The sequence below is a fragment of the Hylobates moloch genome, unplaced genomic scaffold (assembly GCF_009828535.3).
Source record: "Hylobates moloch isolate HMO894 unplaced genomic scaffold, HMol_V3 SCAFFOLD_5, whole genome shotgun sequence".
Taxonomy (NCBI): Eukaryota; Metazoa; Chordata; class Mammalia; order Primates; family Hylobatidae; genus Hylobates; species Hylobates moloch.
The window spans coordinates 106,995,845-107,015,113 of record NW_026652280.1 but is presented as its reverse complement, the minus strand read 5'-3'; the positions used below and the strand labels follow the sequence as shown (position 1 = coordinate 107,015,113).

The 19,269-nt window shown below is 41.1% G+C and overlaps 1 protein-coding gene across 3 annotated transcripts; it reads right to left on the bottom strand.

The window, feature by feature from the left end:
- Positions 1–465: 465 nt before the first annotated feature.
- Positions 466–18,229, bottom strand: PRKAB2 (protein kinase AMP-activated non-catalytic subunit beta 2). Of its 3 annotated transcripts, XM_058439392.1 has the most exons (9): positions 18,061–18,229; positions 17,621–17,799; positions 13,396–13,562; positions 12,472–12,565; positions 12,122–12,242; positions 7,781–7,914; positions 7,067–7,135; positions 6,148–6,184; positions 4,916–5,018 (listed from the first exon to the last, which is right to left on the bottom strand). In XM_058439392.1, exons 2-9 carry the CDS (start codon positions 17,774–17,776, stop codon positions 4,999–5,001), a joined length of 798 nt encoding a protein of 265 aa, XP_058295375.1. In that variant the 5' UTR covers positions 17,777–17,799; positions 18,061–18,229; the 3' UTR covers positions 4,916–4,998. The 3 variants fall into 3 exon arrangements, with proteins under 3 accessions (XP_032007537.1, XP_058295374.1, XP_058295375.1); XM_032151646.2 differs by lacking the exon at positions 6,148–6,184 and having other exon boundaries at positions 466–5,018; positions 18,061–18,228; XM_058439391.1 differs by lacking the exons at positions 6,148–6,184; positions 18,061–18,229 and having other exon boundaries at positions 472–5,018; positions 17,621–17,868.
- Between the last annotated feature and the right edge of the window lie 1,040 nt (positions 18,230–19,269).

Genomic DNA, 19,269 nt, shown 5'->3' with positions numbered 1-19,269 from the left:
GAAGTAGAAGGGTCCAGGATAGCAGTCCTCAATCCTAGATGTCTATTAGCATTATCTGGGGCAACTTAAAAAATACAGATGCCTGGACCCCATACCAGAGATTTCCATTTAACTAGGGTGGAAATGGATTGACCACCAATGTCTATAGAGTCTCCACAGGTGTTATGGATGTGCGGCCAGGGATGAGAATCATTGGTCTAAGAGCTCAGCTAATCCAGTACAGGATGATAGCTAAATGTGCAACCAGCAGAGAAAATGCTGAAAATCAAATCACGAAGTCTGCATTCCTATAATGTTGGCATAGCCTGAAACAAAAAGAGAAAAAGTAGAAGGACATCATTTGTGTCCCCTACCCCATGACTTCTTTCAAATGTGTTGTCTTGCAGTTTACATTCTTTAGGCCCTGAGACACCAAGGCAAACAGACCTTGATAATATAATCAGTCATCAATCAATAACTCAAATATTATTGCTATATAATACTTTTATTAAACAGTTTTATGGAAAAAACCCACAACATTTCTGTATGTCATATCATATAATTTCCAGGTGTGTCAGAGTCCAGTGACAAATTACATTTGAAGAACAGCTTTAAAATCCACTCTTGTCTGCCACTCCTTTATGAAATATTGAAAAGCAGCTCTGTACCTCAGCATTAAAGGTTACAAAAAGCACCATTAAAAAGAAGACTCACATATTTAATTCCCTTCAAAGTAGTCTTATCTCTCCTTTCTGACAGACACAGAGCTGCACTCATTCAAAATGCTGCCGTGTAATACCAACCAACATGCTCCAATTTACCAAAATTCAAACAAGTCTCATATATGAGACCCATGTGGTGATTAGGACTAACCAACAACAGTGAGCTTTGGCTGTCCTAAAACCACAAGCTGGGTTAGGTAAGTGTTTTGTAGAGGGGAACAGAAAAGAAGTGAGATCATCAATACCTAATATATTAACTTAATGTAGGTATCCCTTGACCATTTAACCTGACACCTACAAAATCCATAGTGTTTAGTATTTCACACCAATCTTACTGCAAAAGTGCTGTGCTACATACAATCAATTCAAGTTAACTCCAACTAATATTGGAACTAATAAAAAATTAATTTGTAACAAAGCTTATTCACTTCAAAGCACAATTGAGAAAAGCAAATCCAGACAAAGCCCAAACTAGAATCCTAGAAGGACTCCATTGCTAAGAATTGGACTCTACAAGTAATAGACTTGAGTTTTTCTCTTTTTTCCCTTCTTTCTTATAATTTAAAAAAGATTTGGCTTTTTACTCTAAAAGTTTGGGTTCATTGCAGAAATCACAGTCCTTCCATATCCAATTGTGACTGGCACTTAAGGAGAGACAAATGCTTAGATCCAAAGAGTTTTGAAAGATCCTAATTGCTACCCCTCCCAGGTCCTGCATTCTATGGGTAACTGGAGTCAGCAGCCCCTGGTAGAAGACAACAAGAACTGGGCTTTAAGGGTGAATCAGAATAATGCAGGAATACGCTGTACATCTGCTATTAAGCCCATGCCCCAAATCACTAGAACGTGAGAATGTAGAAATCTCTGAGAACAGAATGTATTTCAAACACACACAAACATAGACTATTGCATATCATTTTTAGTTGAGGTCAAAATTATTAAAGCCCTATTCCCCAATTAAAAGCAGGGAGTTCTATTAGTATGTCTTCTTCATTTATATCCCAGATTAATATAAACCCAGTCTAGAGGTATCACTTCTTTCCAAACTTAACTTCATTTCAGCGGCATACATGGAATATTGACACTTTTCAAAGTTTTTATCCCAGACCCATTAGATCTACAAGAGACTAGAAAGAATTGGAGCAAAGTGAGCGGGCCTGGGTTTGCAGGATCCTCACAAACTTCTCTTGGATTCTTCTTTTACAAAGTTTCTCTACCAGACAAACATACGTTTAAAAAGCCAACACTATTGAGGTTAGGTATGCCCTTCAGGGGTGTTGCCTAGAATGGTTAAATCCCATTCAATTTCAAGCTTAAAGGAGGCTAATAATCATGGTGTGGAATTTCTCCATACCAGCAGCATGGCTAATGTATGTGTTTTAGGTAATGTCTGACACTCTGGTAAAGTCTGCCTGACACATGAGCTTAAAGCAGAATGGAAAGGAAAGAGGAGAGAATTGGAACAAGATGCAAAGGGAAGATGGTTATACACTGCTAATTCTGTACAGTGAGATCCAAGGACACCACCATGTGGTGTCTGATTTAATTTCTTTTTAAAAGAGAACATTTTCAGTTCTAAGTTACTCAAGCCTTTATTCTCCTATTATTACTTCTCAGCTCAGTCACTCTTCTCTTCCTCACAATTCCAAAACTATGTTGAAGTTCTTTAAGGGTCGGCCCTCCTGAAGAACTATTTTCTTATTCTGCCTACTTTGACTCTGTAAAATTCCCAAAGGCAAAATAAAGGCTAAAAAAATTTTTTTTGCCTTTATTCATTTTCAAAATCCGTCAAACTCTCCTCAGCATAAAATTAATTATCCCTTTAACAATCAATATACAAGGATAAATGAGTAGTACTTTGGGTTACTTCCTTCTCTTCCTGCCTCTCTTCCAAACAGACTGAGATAAGGCTTCTCAGAACCATGGGATGTATCAGCAGTATAGAAAAGGCACAGTGCTGAATGAGTCAGCACCCAGTTCCTCCTACCCATTCCCTTCTATACCAGCTGGTAGGCTCCCATTTCACATCTGGGCTGAGAGTTACCTCAGAACTTGGGAAACTGACACTCTCTGCACATTTCCAGAAAGATCTGAAGATCACTAGCATCAAAACCTACTGTCACTGGGGGTGACGCATTTCACAAAAGCCTCAGGCCTGAGAGAAATTGAAGAGATCTCTTTTCCTGCCCCACTCTACTGAAACACCTGTGTGGAGTAAAAATTTTCATACATGAACACATAGATATTACATTTCAATACTGTTGACAAGAAATATGAATATAACAAACTTCATGTAATAACCAAGATTTTGAATCTTCCTAAGTGGCCCACTTATTTAATGGGTATTGGATAAAAACAAAATTCTAGTACAACTGAAGACTGTAAATCCTGAGAGTTGGTTATAATAGGATCTGGCCTGGATTTTTAAATGGCACACCATTCAAAAAGTGGTTGGGAACATAAAAGGTTCTCCACAAAAGCCTTTTGCTGCAGAAGGTGGCCTTGGATGGCTAAAGTAGTATTTACTCTTAGCAATTAACCACCAAAGCATTTAGTTATTTGCATCCCAGCAAAACAACAATCCCACACTTTACTCCATCACACCTGGAATCCAAGAGGTCTACAAGTCCAAAGACAACTGTGTTGTCAGTTTTGCATGGGAAAGACAGGAGGTAGCTAAACTGACCTGTAGGTGGCCCTCTCAGTATGGCTAGGCTCATCTGAGCAGTCAGGGAGTCTCTCATTCATCAATAGTTTAGCCTCCTTTAGTGTTGATTGACTTATCTGTAAAATGGAAGAGGCCCAGCTACTTGGGAAAAAATGTTTTATCTCTGAACCCCAAAAGTGGATTGAATACTTTTCAGTCCACAAATGGAATTCAGTGACCCCACTTAATCATCAAACACCTTTAAAAAGAAGAGGCAGGAGAACAAAATGATTTTGTTAACACTTGGTGCAAAGAACAATACTTTTCATGGTTGGGAATACTAGGAATACTTTCTTGCTTCTTGGCCTAACAAATCTTTAAAATGAGGGACCCCTTTAGGTGCATCAAATGAGATAAATGAACTTGAGCAGTTTATCTAGAGCAATGTTTAGTGTAGTGATGTGTACAGGGTTGGCCATATTAATCTAAGAATGTGGAAGGCTAGACTAGAGAAGAAAATCTCTTTGAAGAAGCATTTATCAAAAGCCTGAAATTCTCCAATGCAGTCTCTTAAGACCAATGAAAAGGCATTTTTTAATTAAAAAAAAATGCAGGCACATAAAAATCTTTCAAGGATGAAAGACATGAAAATACTCCCGGGTTCCACTCCTGCCTTCAGAACTGTTTGCTGAGAAAGAAAAGACAGAAGCAGGGCCAGGCAAAGGTGGGAAAACTTTCGGGAATTTGCCAATACAGCCTGAGCCTTGGCACCAAACTAAAACAAAAATGTAGATGTTCTGCATTCTGCCTTTCTTATAATGCTGAGACATACTTTCTTTGGAAGTTAAAACAAACACGACAAAGTGACCTGGGCCGGTGCTGGGCTAAAAAGGAGACCTTCTGATAGCCCTAGTGTCTGGGGTGGGTCAGGTGCCACAAAACTTTTCAAAGCCACTTACCCAATGAGTTTTGTGTTAGAGAGCGGTCAGGTATGGGATCTGAAGGAGGCTATTAAAGGAAGAATGTGAAATGAGAGGAAAAAGGGTTCTTGTGGGGCATCTGGTATCATATAAACAACACAGATTGTGCCACATACTCTGGGAATATAGAGAACCCATGCAAGAAAAGCTGCCCTTGCAATGAAGCAGCTGTAAGTAGGGCAGCGGTCTAGCACAAGCCCATTCCTTGGAGAGCCAAGGTAGCAGTGATAGAATCTCTACCCAACAAGGATCCTAAGAGTTTGCTGTTCTTTCATTTTAGGAAAAATCTTCCTATATAGTTATTCCTGCAGTGCCCCCAAATAGGTCTTGGTGAAAACCCACAGGCAGAAACAATAGTTCTAGAAGGGGCTAAGAGGCTTCCATTTACCTTCTTCTCATATGTATATATTTTTTTCTTAAAATAAATTCCGTGAACTCATAAAGCTCTCATCTGCAATCAAATGCAAAAGCAGAGCATCCTACTCAGAGGCTCTGAAACACACATATCAGCCTCAAAGCAAATCAGCCTTCCAGTCTCAGGTAAGACTGGTTCAGTCCAGAAAGGCAAGGGAGATGCTTCTCCTGAATCCTTAGAGGCAAGAAGGGATCCCTTCAGATGGGCTTGTATAGCAGAGTAGTAACATACTTCTTCTTGTAGCGATGGGTTGCGCTAAGGACCATCACACTGTCCTGCAAGGAAAAGAAACATACGCAGCTAATTCATTAGTTCAGACAGTAGGTAGCTCTTCCCAGTCACCGGTCCTTCACAGTCACTTTTAACAGAGGTAGTTTGATATAAGAGAAGGAGGTCAGATAAGTTTTAGTTCCAATTCTGACTCCTATCGTCATTCTACTTGTGGCCTTGGGTAATCTACTTAGTGTGTCCAAGTCTTTTTATCTCATCATTACAAAAGATAACACCTACCATTAAGGTGGCTCTGATGATTACATGAGAATATCTGACACAGTTTCTGACACATAAAAGTGCTGAAGAAATAATGGTCTCCTACCTTGCTCCCTTCCCTACTTTAAATTCTAATGTTGGGCCTAAAACTAGCAAAGAACAAAATATTCTGGCATCCATTGCTAGAAGAAAGTCTTAAAGACAATGAGAAAAAAAGGAACAATCCTTCTGAAAAACTATTTCCAAGTCCCAAAGCAGGTCTAATTTCCATTTAATACCAGGGATGACTTCAAAAAGATCTCTCTGATTTAGAGGGAACCTAGGAATCCCTCTCTATCCTTGAACAAAGTAGACGCCAAAATCCTCTTCAGAAAGACACTCAATCCAATGGATCAATTCCAAACCGCCTAAACAATCTGAGAGAATCAGGAATGGGTCAGAACTAAGCTAAGCCACAATAATCAACACCTTCACCTGAGTCAGAACCAGTAAGAAGAGAGCAAGAGGTACCATTTCCCAGGCTGTGTTGCAGACTACAGATGTACCACAGGAGGAGATGGCAAGCCTAGGCAAATTAAATGACACCCAAGGAGCAGTTACAGGAGGCAAAATCCATCAGATCCCAAAGAACCCAAGCAAATCCGATAAGAACAAGTGTATCCATCCTTCTACCTTCCCCCGTACTGTATTATCCACCATGAATGCTTCTCAGGTTAACACTCCAGAGTCATGTTGACACAAAGCCTAAATACGACAGAAGCAAGGAAGGTAAAAAATTCACTTTTACACTTCCACAGGTTTAGTGGAAATGAGGAATACCTGAGAAAAACCTACTTGGCATAATGAAAATATAGGAAAGAATATGAAGTCAGCATAGGAGGACTGGACCTCAGCAGTCCTGTCTCTGGTACTTACTGGTAATTTGACCTTCTCTGAGCCTTAGTTTCTTTATCTATAAAACAGGAGTTAAAAATAATACTTACGAGGTTATTATAAAAATTAAATTCAATAATATATTTTTAAGTGTTATATTGTACCACATAGTTTGTTAGCTATATCAGTGATTTCCCGAATCCAGCTATATGTCCAAGTAAAAGCAGCTTAAAAAAATTATAGGGCCCATCCTAGATGCACTTATTCAGAATCTCTAGGAATGGAGCTGCTGAATCTGTATTTTTACAATCTTCCCCAGGAGACTCTGATAATAATCAGCCTGGTTTGATAGCCACAGAGCTATATAACTTTATTCCAATAGCCAAACCACAAAGACATATCAAGACAGAACAGAATGGCTATTTCCAGCCCAGACTCTAAAGCAGCAGAAAAACCAAGGAGGACTCTAGAGTTGAAGGGACAGGGCAAATCTGGTCACATCTCTCCTTTAACTAGTGTATAGGAGAGATGCAAGCACCTGAGTATATATGAATGAGGCACCTGAAAGTAGCTCAATTCCACCTTCAAAAAAGTGAAAGCCTTAATATCACATTGAAGCATTCTTTGAACTGGAAGCTAAACCTGCTTTTTCTGCAGAAGAAATCCTATGCTATGAACACAAACTTAAGTAAACAGCTGGTGTAAAGATTCTAGTCACCCAAAAAATAACTGGGCAGCAAAAAAGTCCTATCAGAGGGCAATTCAGCCAGCCAGAACACAGAGACTGAGATTTTAAAACAAACAACCTAGTAGTTAAAAAAAAAAGAGTTCTTCTATAATTTGATCATTACTGCCAGCTTCAGCTTCAATGAAATAGCAGAGAAAGTAACCACTGAGAACGTATGTTACCCTTGACCTCTCATTCCAGGGAGCTCTGTGAAGAGCCAGGGCCACCACTTACCTTAATGGACAATGCATAGAGATGGTTCAGCATAACGTGGTTGGGCTCAGGGAGTAAGGCTGGGTCACACTAAGAGAAAGAGAAAAAAATTACTAAATGAAATTAATGCACAGACAAACCAAACAGCTTACTCTTCCTCAGAGCTTTGAGAAATTTAAACTAGAATGTGCTATCTCTTTTCAATAATGCACCCACTCCAGTATGTATCAATAATACAATCCTATTACAGAAAATTAGAAAAATTATCAGTCCAGGGCAGAAATCTTATGCCTCAGCATCTACTAGTCTTCCTTAAGAGAGCTAAAACAAAAATCTTACCCACAACACACAAGGAAGAGTTGTGTTACAAGGCAAAAATAATCATAGTAGGAATCAAGTAGATTGAATAGAAATAAATTATATACAAAAAAACCTTCATAGTTCTTTTGTACATCCCCAAATGATAACTACTCTTTTATGTTGTGCTCAAACAGAAGTCCATAGCTCTGATCCTGATTTTATTAGGATGAGGATACAACTATGAATTTTTATATCAGCACCTGAAAAAGCTGTGACTCACCACTGGAAAAAGGAAATCTGTAATGTTATTGATATGTGTATGACTTATAATCTCAACACACCTCTGCAATAATCCTAACCTCTAGGATTACTGAACTTTGGGTCCAAATGGTCCTAGACACCCCTAGATGCCCCAGTAATACTCGGGATACTCACAGAAATATTAGTGTCTTTGTTAAGAATAACTTGAAGTAGATGAGGAGGAAGGATGGGTGGGGATTTGAATCTTTCCTCGGATCGAAACACATACATTTCTTGACCATAAGGCCCTGGGGGTGAGCTGGAAAGGTCTGAAAGACATTTATACAAATATGAGAAAGAGTTGGAGAATTAGGAAGAAAGCATGGGAAAAGCTATCAATACATGGCAGCTAACATTAAATATGGTAGAAGTCCTGGATCACAAACTTGTGACCTCTGAGATCTACAGCTGTAAGGTAACCAGAGGAAAAATCTGAGTCCCCTGGACATAAACCACGAAGCTCCTCAACATGGCAACATGATTTGGGAGACAGACAAAGAGATAAAGACTCAAAAGACCCAGGCTCAGGGAAAAGCTACTACATGTATCAGTTGTAGGACCTTGGAAGAATCCCTCCACAATGGTCAGTTTCTTTATAAAATAAAAATAATCTTTGCCCTATTTCATGATGTTTTTGAGAAAATCAAATTAGATAATGGATGTGAAGATGCCTTGTAACTTTCAAACAATGGGAAAAGATTAGGTTTTTTCTTTTTTCCAGCCAAACAACAAGGTTATAAACTCCTAAGACTACCAATACAACAATGATTGCAACAATAAGGACAAAATGTATGTAACTGTCATTAGGGAAATGCAAATCAAAACCACAATAAGCTGCCATTTCATACTCACTAGGACAGCTAAAGTCAGACAGACAATAACAAGTGTCAAAAGAATGGAGAAATTGGAATGCTCACAATATTCCCACTGCTAGAGGGAATGTAAAGTAGTCCAGCCACTTTGGAAAATAGTTTGGCAGTTCCTCCAATAGTTAAACATAAAGTTACCACATGACCCAGCAATTATACACTGGGTATATACCCAAAAGAAATGAAAACATATGTCTACACAAAAACTTGTACACCAGTGTTCATAATAGCACTATTTATAACAGACAAAAAGTGGAAACAATCAAGATGTCTATCAACTAATGAATGGATAAACAAACAGTATGTCCATACAATGGGTTCTTATTCAGCCATAAAAAAGAGCAAAGTACTGATACATGGTTATAACATGGATGAACCCTGAAAACATTATGCTAAGTGAAAGAAGCCAGTCACAAAAGACCACATATTGTAGGATTCCACTGATATGAAATGTCCAGAACAGGCAAATCCTTAAGACAGCAAGACTTGTGGTTGCCAGGGATGGAGGGGAGCGGGGAATGGGATGTGACTGCTAATGGGTACAGGGCTTATTCTGTGGGTGATAAAAATGCTCTGGAATTAGATAGTTGTGATAATCACACAACTTTGAATATACTAAAAATTACTGAGTTGTACAATTTAAGAGTTAATTTTATGATGTATAAATTACATCTCAAAAAAATGAAAAAAGTATGCAGACGAGAATGAAAGGAAATATACAAAAAAGAAGAGAAATATATTAGGATAATATATTTTATTTAAATGTTATCGTTTTTTGAGAGAGGGTCTAGCTCTGTGTCACCCAGTCTGGAGTGCAGTGGCTTGATCACGGCTCACTACAGCCTTGACCTCCTGGGCTCAAGCGATCCTCCCACCTCAGCCTTCAGCGGAGTTGGTACTAAAGGCATATGCCACCATGCCCAGCTAATTTTTTGATTTCTTTGTAGAGACAGGGTCTCACTATGTTGCCCAGGCTGGTCTCAAACTCCTGGACTCAAGTGATCCTCCCACTTCGGCCTCCCAAAGTGCTAGGATTACAGGTGTGAGCCACCAAATTCATTGTAAGAACTAAGTTCCAGTGTTCTGTTGCACAGTAGAGTGAATATAGGTAACAATAATGTAACAAAATAAAATAGCTAGAAGAAAGGATTTTGAATGTTATCACCACGAAGAAACGACAAATGTTTGAGATGATGAATATGCTAATTGCCCTGACTCGATCATTACACATATAAAATGTATTGAAACATCACACTGTATCTCATAAATATGTACAATTGTTATGTGTCAATTAAAAATAAAAAATACATATAAGGCAAAAGAAAAAAGTAGAAGTAATACTCTGATATTAAATAATATCTTTAAAACATATGGAACTTGAAACTTTACAAAGTATCATGCTTTGTTATTTCTCACATGATCCACAAAATACCCTTGGGAAGTGCACAGAATAGTTTTTATTGCTTTTTCACCAGAAAAAAACCTAAAGTTACATACATGGATAGATAGTAAATGAGTGCAGACTCAAATCTATTATCTGTAGATTCCTAGTAAAAAATGGATTATAAGCGTTACCTCAATAGATTGGGAAATTAGGAGAAAGAGGGAAATATCAAAAGTATGCAAGTCTTCTCTCTATTTAATTATGATACATGTCTCTTTATTGGTTACTTTGCCAGAATTATATAATGCAAAAATTAGTCACAAGTATCCTCATAATCTAATTCAGCATTTTAAAACTCTTTTAAATTACTGTCCCACCAGTTAAAAATAATGTCCAGTTTAACCTTCTGAGCTTATATGATGAAAACAACATTTTCAAAATTTTCCTCAACAGATGATTACACTATTGATAATAGTCTCGCTCTGTCGCCCAGGCTGGAGTGCAGCAGCGCGATCTCAGCTCACTGCAAGCTCTGCCTCCCGGGTTCCCGTCATTCTCCTGCCTCAGCCTCCCAAGTAGCTGGGACTACAGGCGCCCGCCACCACACCCGGCTAATTTTTCATATTTTTTAGTACAGATGAGGTTTCACCGTGTTAGCCAGGATGGTCTTGATCTCCTGACCTCGTGATCCACCCGCCTCGGCCTCCCAAAGTGCTGGGATTATAGGCGTGAGCCACCATGCCCGGCTGTTTTCTTTCTTTTTTTATTTTTTTGAGACGAAATATCGCTTTGTCGCCCAGGCTAGAGTACAGTGGCGTGATCTCAGCTCACTGCAACCTGTCTCCCAGGTTCAAGTCATTCTCCCGCCTCAACCTCCCAAGTAGCTGGGACTAGAGGCCTGTGTCACCACGCCTGGCTAATTTTTGTATTTTTAGTCGGGACAGGGCTTCACCATAGTAGCCATATTGGTCTTGAGCTCCCGACCTCAGGTGATCCACCCACCTCGGCCTCCCAAAGTGCTGGGATTACAGGCCTGAGCCACTGTGCCCAGCCAATAATTTCTTTTAGAAACAGCAAAGCCACCCTTCTCCCCTGAAATTCAAATATGTTCCACTTAAGGTATTGTGCCTCCTCAGTTGAGAATCACTGAAAGTTTAAGTCCCTGGTTTTACTGTGAAGAAACTCAGAACGAAAAAGGTTGAGAGATTTGTTCATGATGGCAAAACTAGTTAGTAGCAGAGGCAAGCTTTGAACTCACAGGAGAGAAGTGTGCTCACTGGGAATACAGTGCACAATTCTTTAGATAATTCTTATTGTAAAGTAACAAAATGGTAACTACAAGTGTGGTTAGCAAAACATTCTCTGATACTATAGCAATTGTAAGTAGAGATGAAGGCCTTGGATCAAATAATATTAGAGGAAATAAAAGTGTAAGGATATTTTCTGCTACCAAAGACTTTTTTTTTTAACCAAAAACTTAACAAAATTTCAATTACCTACAACAGAATTGTCGGGGGGCAGGGGGGTGGTTGTCTTGTTTTTGAGGCAGTATCTCACTCTGTTGCCCAGGCTGGAGTGCAGAGGCTCAAACATGGTTCACAGCAGCCTCAACCTCTTGGGCTCAAGCAATCCTCACGCCTCAGCCTCCCAAGTTGTTGGGACCACAGGCATGTGCCATTACACTCGGCTAATTTTTAAAAATTTTTTGTAGAGATGGGTCTTGCCATATTGCCCAGGCTGTTGGTTTTTTTTAACCATTTTTTTTCCCACACTTTTTGGACCTCATAAAATCATGAAACTGCTAACTGAGGTCTCAAACTGGCAGGATTAAGATGGGGCATACCGAACAAACTACACACATGTATCGCCTCTGCTGGGTAATATCATCAAACGTCAGTGGAAAACTTGAAATATTACTAGAAACAGATTTTCAAACTATAGGATGTAGCCCATTAGTGGTTATAAAAGATAACATGGAAAATAGAGTGTATCACATGTAATAAGGTAAACATTGTACCATGAGACTTGTGTTACAATGTGTGTGTTTGTGTTTGCTGCAAAGAAGAGACCTAAATGTTTACAGGAGAAATATCTCTATCTCTCTCTCTCCTCCCCGCAATCCCCTGCCCTCTCTCTCCCTCTATATGTATATACACACATAAACAACTTTTAGGAAGGAACTACAAGAAAGACACAGCAAGAGAGTAAATAATACAAAATTACCTCTACAAGATGTCTCAGAACTTTCCATAGAATCTAACTTTAAAGCATCGAACACCTCAAAATCAGATTTCTTGACATGGATCAAATTGTTAATTGTGCCAAGCTGACTGGTAACCACAGGCTGAAACAGTGAATAGAAAAAATTATTGAATCTCTCTTTCAAATCCATCTCTTCCATCCAACCTTCCTCTTTTATTAAAATTTACACATGATTGTACTCAGCACCTCCACGTTTTATCAAGAGAGAAATCCTCCAGTGTAGGGGAGCAGCTGCCCATCAGTCTTGACAGAAATGACAGCTAAAATGAGACTGCTAAGTCAATGGTTACCCTTGGAGATCAAGGCCTTACCTCTGATGGATCATGAACCCACTGTCCATCCACAAAGAACTTGTATTGGTGCTCTCCCTCAGGGAGGTCCAGGATGGCAACAAAGTCATTATGGCTACAGAAGAAAAAAAGAAAGGCAAACAGGCCAAGTTCCTTTTAGAAGACTGAATGTAAAAAACAAGTGGCAATCATAGTATCATATGAATAATTTCCCAGATTCCTAAGCCATTGTATCCCCTGGTGTAAAAAACAACGTATAAACCCATTCTCCTTTTCTGTATCATCTTGGACATGTATTTACCAGCTCCTCCCAACAACGTTAGTTCTTAACCAATATCTGGAAAAGAATAATAAAAACATTAATCCCCTCAAATGGTTCACCTTAGTATAACTATTTTGCTTCGGTAGAACAAGTTCCTCACCAGTGCAAATAAGATAGGTAGGTTCAGGACACAGAACTGCCTCAAGGTACTCTTTCTCTGTTTTGGTGAACCTTTTCTGGAAAATGAACTACCATACAAAGGGCCATTCTGACAACCAGTTAAATCATTCATTATTGCTTTGGAAGCAACAAATAACATGACTACCTAGAACTTCAAAATGTGTTTTGCTTTAGTGCAGAAGTCAGAGCAACAACACTCAGACAGTTACAAAAGACTTCTCATAAGCATAGACAGGACTTGTATGACATAGTCCTAAAGAATGTAGCCATAAAGCTATTATGAATCCCTCTGAGGCAATGAAATTCTAAGGGATAAAACATCTCTGACTCACTATGAGGTTAAAAAAAAATCCCACAGATATACTAAGTGGCCGCAGAAAAGGGCATGTTCTAAAGAGAGTCCATAGCAGGTGGAGAAAAGTAGTCCAGCTGGGTCTCTCTTCTGAGAAAAGAAATCAGGTCTCTATTCCTGGACCCTTAGATTCAACCAAGACACTTGTCACCTCTTAATCAGTGGAATCTTGGTGCTCCAATTGTTGAAGGACCCAGAGATGAAGACCTCTTTGCCTCCTTCAGACCAGCGGATAACAGTGGGCCGGGCCTGCTGTGTGGGCTTTACGGAGTCCTCCAAATCCTGCTGCCATGATACAAACTCTTTGTCCCCAGGGAGCTGTAAGAAGGAGTAGGTCATCCCTAGAATAAACTGTGACCCAAGAATTCTAAAAAGGTCACTCTCCTCCCTAGGGTAGAGAAGGGTGCTAGGCTTTGGCTAAGGATATAAACCCCAAAATTAGCAACTAAATCAGTTCGAACAAATTATAGAAAAAGAACTCATCTAGGACCAAAAATGGTCAAATGGCCTATGCTCAAGCACTGTCTAAATCATAGCCTAACTTTTGAGTCTACGTGTATCACTTACGCTTTCAGAGCCTTAGACTCTCCCTTCAAAAAAAAAGAAAAAAACTAACGCCCTACCACTAGTTTAACTCACAGGCAGGCAATTATGATATGCTTCTGAGTCTTTCTTAAGAGGAAAAAAAAATGAAAACAAAGTATGGTTCTGTAAAAGATAATTAAGTCAGCCATATATTTTTATAGGCAAATATGAATAGCTCTCAATTACCAGTTGTAATGGAAGTCAGATATATCAAAATTCATAAGTAATTCATAAACTCTATTTCAGCTAACAAGTTACAAAAAGAAGAAACATTAAAAATTCAAAAACCAGATCACTGATTTCTTAAAACTTGAGAAGTGGCTATGAAATCTTACTTATTCCCCTATCCCAGGTTTATACTAATTATTTCAGGAGTAGGAATAAAAATTCTAGAACCTCAAGGAGCAAGAGATCAAAAATACAATTTCCTTTATCAAAAGTAGCTCTCTTATCAAATGAGGTTTGTGGGATTGTAAAAACAGTAATTCTTGTTTCTTTTCATTACTATCCTTTGGACCAAGAGTTGGCAGACAGCCAGTGAGCCAGATGCTTTTATCAAGTTTTATTTGAAAACAGCTCTCTCCATTTGTTTACCTATTATTTTATTGATTGATTGATTGAGAAAGGACCTTGCTCTGTCACCCAGGCTGGAATGCAGTGAGTGGTGTGTGATCATAGCTCACTGCAGCCTCGAACTCCTGGGCTCAAGCCATCTTCCCACCTCAGCTTCCAGAGAAGCTGAGACTAGAGGTGTGAACCAACACACCTGCCTTGCTTACCTATATTGTCTATAGCTGCTTACAGGCTGCAGTGGCAGAATTGCGTAGCTATAACAGAGACTGTATGGTCTACAAACTCTAAACTATTTACTATCTGGCCCTTTACAGAAAGATTGCTGACCCCTGTTTTAGACTGGTTTAAGTGACTTTGGTAAATAAGACTGTATAGTATTAAGCCTAAATATTACTAAATTGAATAATGTGGGTTTTTTTTTAAAAAAAGGACTAGCTTATTCATTTGGGCTTTCTTTTCAAAATGGTTGACATAGCTTCCCCTCCATACATTCTCTTGATATTCCTCAAAACTACAGTATAAGACATCAGTAGCAGGATAATCCAAAGTAAACAGAGAAAGAGAATTGAAAGGACTTTCACATAAGGAATTGACTTAAGAGAAAACTACATATTCTCAGAACATTGCACTCTTGCCTAACTGGCTGCGTTAGAATTACAAGAATTTGACATATGCCTAAGAATAACCCTCAGATTCGGATGTAAGATCTGGGAATCTATTTTTAAAAAGCTTTCTAGATAACACTGTGATTATGTTAAAATAAAGAAAAAAAGCCCAGATATACCGTGATTATGTTAAAATAACAAAGAAAAAACCCTCATCTTCAGAGGTACATCCTAAAATGTTACAGATAAAATAATACTTGATATAATATCTGGGAATTTGCTTCAAAATAACTAGTGGGGGAATAGTGGACTGGGGTATAGATGTTATATGTTCATTTAAGATCTGATCATTGTTCAAACTGGGTGGCACGTATATAGATGTCATTATACTGTTTCCCCGTACTTTGAAAATGTTTCAAATTTTCCAAAAAGTATTTAAAGAAATCTGAGGTGATTCTAATGTGCAAACAGGATTAAGAACCACTGAACTAGTCCACTGAAAAAGGCAGGCATTCAAAGCAAAGTAGGCCCCCCTGCCACTGTTTCTGTCAGTTACTTTTATGACAGGATTTTCAGTTTAGAATTTGAAAGCTACAAACTATTAATATGCCTAGCTTTGGAGGAAAGCCCTTCCACTTATGACATGACATTTCTGTAGTAGGAATGAATGCGGCTGACTAGCAGAAAGATTGTTTACTCCAAGTTACTCAGCAAAACTACCAGGAAAAGAGGCAAAACAATAATTAGAACTACAGTTTGATGTTTAAGTAAAATGTTGAGGTTAGAAGAGGGTAGATTGAGAACTATAAAATTTTAGATTTAAATGAGACCTTAGGAATTATCTGAACTAATTTTCAGACAATCTGAAAATTATATGAATAATTTTCTTAATTCACAAATGCCAAGACTGAGGTGAGAGATAAGAATAATACAAAACAGGCCCCAATTCAGACAGAGCAACCTGGCTTTTAATCAGGACACCAATTACTGCAGTCACAGTTCGACAAATACACTGTATTTAAATCCTGAGTCATCAACATAGGAAATGGGTAAAAATATAATGAGGCAGATCACCTTTCGAAAGCTTTGAAGTAAATTCAGATGGCTTGTAGATAGCCCAAATAAGAATGGAGAATTGGAGAACAAACCCCAATAAGTGCTCCTTTTAATCACTCTCACTTCTCTGTGATTACGGTTGGTTTTTTGTTTTTTGTTTTTTTTTTTTTTTGAGAGTCTCACTCTGTCGCCCAGGCTAGAGTGCAGTGGCTCCATCTGAACTCACTGCAACCACCACCTCCCGGGTTCAAGCGATTCTCCTGCCTCAGCCTCACGAGTAGCTGGGACTACAGGCATGCACCAGCATACCCGGCTACTTTTTTGTATTTTTAGTAGAGACGGGGTTTCACCATGTTGGTAAGGCTGGTCTCGAACTCCTGACCTCAAATGATCCAACCGCCTCGGCTTCCCAAAGTGTTGGGATTACAGGCGTGAGCCTCTGCGCCAGGCTGTGATGATGTTATCAATTGAGATCCAAGGAAATAAATAATGGAATCCAAATTCTATGTGCTACCAATATGGCAAATAATACTCTATTCACTCTCTAAAGCCCCAGTTCCCTGGGAAGTGATGAAATGATAGGAAACATCAAACACACCCGAATCTCCTCAAGCCCTCCATTTTTCTATCTCATCTAGTCAGTCTACCTGGAGGAATTACTTGTATTTCATGCTGACAGCTCTAAAAGCGATTAGAAACATTAGAATGGTAATTGCTGCTATCAGCTCCATCTGTCCTTTCTTACAGAGTGAAAACAAGTTGGTCTCTTCCTGAAAGTCCTTGGAATTGAGAGCAAGGTCTTCAGGGCAGCTGTGGGTTGTCGTTTTTTTAGCCACGCAACATTTTGAAGTACTACTGGGGAGTAAACAAGTCGTGGAATCATTGGCTCTTCCACCTGCGGAGCAGCAGCGGGGCGTGAAAGAGGCACAGCCTCAGCCACCACAACTATAAAGTATGGGACAAAAATTAAGCAGTCAACCAAATGATGTCCTTAACTGATCCCCAAGACCAGGAGAAAGTATTCAATAAGCAAGTAGTTGCTGCTTACAGCCCTGCTAAAGGGAAGAGGATCACAAGTGCAGAGCTGCTAGAAGAGCAAAAATGATACTGATACACAGAAATTTTCAGAAAAATAATTTCATTTAGCCACCTCACGGCAAAGGTGAGAAACTACCACCTATGGTCAGCAACTCGTGCAACCTACCCTCTGAAGTTGTCCACCAGGGATTACAAACTACAAATTCAGCAACGCTATAGAAGAGAGCCATTCGTGCTCGGAGGATCGGGGATGGGGGGATGTCTATTGTCCCCATCCTAAAAATGTGGCCAACAGATTAGTCAGAACACCAGGAAAGCAAGAACTCCGCCTCTTTACCCTATTTTGAGGCGGCACTGCAAGAGGAATTACCATGCAACACCTCTGTCCCCGAAAAATCCCTTTAATTCAAAAAACCATAGCCCGGTTCGGCGCGGTAGAAAAGAACCAAGAAAGGGAAGAGGAGCCCGGAAATCAACCCGCTGCAGTACTGACACCAACTGCGGGCGTGGGACGCTTACCTTGGAGTCGGGGAGGCTGAACACGCTGGGGTCGTCCGTACTCCCCACCATGATCTTGTGCTCCTTCCCAGGGGCATGGCCGCCTGCGCCCTCGGAGCGTGCAGCCTTGGCGCCGTGCCGCTCCCCGGACACCCGGTCGCTGGTGGTGTTTCCCATGGCTGCAGCTCGTCGGGGACCACCTACCGCGGGGAACGACACCGGGCTGGGAACACCTCAGCCGCCGCCTCAGCGGCGCCCCCCGGCCCCGCCCCTGCGCCTTGGGACAGGGCAAGGGATTCCCCGCCCCAGGGAAGCCGAGCCCCGGAGCCCTCTCCCTCCTGGCCTGCGGGAACGCCTGCAAATACCCAGGTGCCCTCGCTGGCCCTAGCTCAGGAAACCCGCTATCGGGACCTCCCCCGCGTCCCCGCGCTCACTGCCAGGGGCGCCCCCACTCCAGTCACCTCGGGCGATGCGCTCCCTCCTCCAAGGGCCACTGATGTGATGGCTGTTCTGCAGATCAGGCCACCAATAAAGTTATTGAAATTGAAGCCGCACCCCTCGCTGGCGATCAGCGATTCCTCCTAAAATGGCTACAAGGCCGGCGGCGCGGAGTCCGCCCCGTGCGCGTTCCCTGCGGCCGGCTGTCTCCGCGCCCGGGACCCGCCGGCCTCTCTAGCCGCCGCCGCCGCCTCGATGGTGGGCAGTCGCACGCAGCCTCCAGCGCCAGGAGGGGGCGCCAGGCAGGGCCTGTCCCACCTGGGGAGACTGCGCTCGGGATCATAGGAGCGCTCGGCCTCTGAGACTACCCCGCAGAAGGGACGTCCCCAAATGACACTCGGAGGCCTCCTCCCTGGGTTCCGGTTCTCGGTGCCGGGAGGAGCGACGCGGCTTTCTACCCCGCCCCAGGTGCGCCAGCACGTTTTCTGGATAGCATCTGTGTGTTAGGCGACCGGAGAGGTGGGTTCCTTATAGGGAATAGGAAAACTGAAACTGACTTCCAACTGCAGGCAGAAGGAAGCAGTGGTCATTGCTGGAGGTTAAAACTGTTCTGACCGGGCGCGGTGGCTCACGCCTGCAATCCCAGCACTTTGGGAGGCCGAGGCGAGCGGATCATGAGGTTAGGAGATCAAAACCACCCTGGCCAACAAGGTGAAACTCGGTCTCTACTAAAAATACAAAAATTAGCTGGGCGTGGTGGCGTGCGCCGGAAGTCCCAGCTACTTGGGAGGATGAGGCAGAAGAATCGCTTGAACCCGGGAGGCAGAGGTTGCTGTGAGCCGAGATCGCGCCATTGCACTCCAGCCTGGCGACTCAGCGATACTCCGTCCCCCTCCCCCCGCCCCAAGAAAAACCTGTTCAATGGGGAGCGACAAGGAAGGAGCTGTCAGCCCGACTGGGGTCGCAGGGAAGAATTCAAGATGGCGTGTTTAGGAGCTAGACCTTGACAAATTAGTAAAATGTTAGTCTTAGGAGAAGAACGAAAAGGCTCTCCTAGGCTAAGAAACAGCATACGCAGTGAGAAACCTCAGAAGAAATAAAATTCAAGGAAGATAGCAACAACGAAAACATCAGAAGGAACACTAAAGGTATAAAAAGGGCAAAGACAGCCCTAGGGTTGGGAGGGATCCAGGTTTTTTATGAAAATTAGTGGAATCCCTAAGGTACTTACC

Excerpts from the sequence above, each read along its gene's own strand:
- PRKAB2 (XM_032151646.2), bottom strand. The coding sequence starts at position 17,776 with ATGGGAAACACCACCAGCGACCGGGTGTCCGGGGAGCGGCACGGCGCC. Across the intron at positions 13,563-17,620 it reads TCAGCCTCCCCGACTCCAAG|CTCCCTGGGGACAAAGAGTT; the intron begins GTAAGCGTCCCA and ends TCCTTCTTACAG. Across the intron at positions 5,019-7,066 it reads TCTATGCATTGTCCATTAAG|GACAGTGTGATGGTCCTTAG; the intron begins GTAAGTGGTGGC and ends TTTTCCTTGCAG.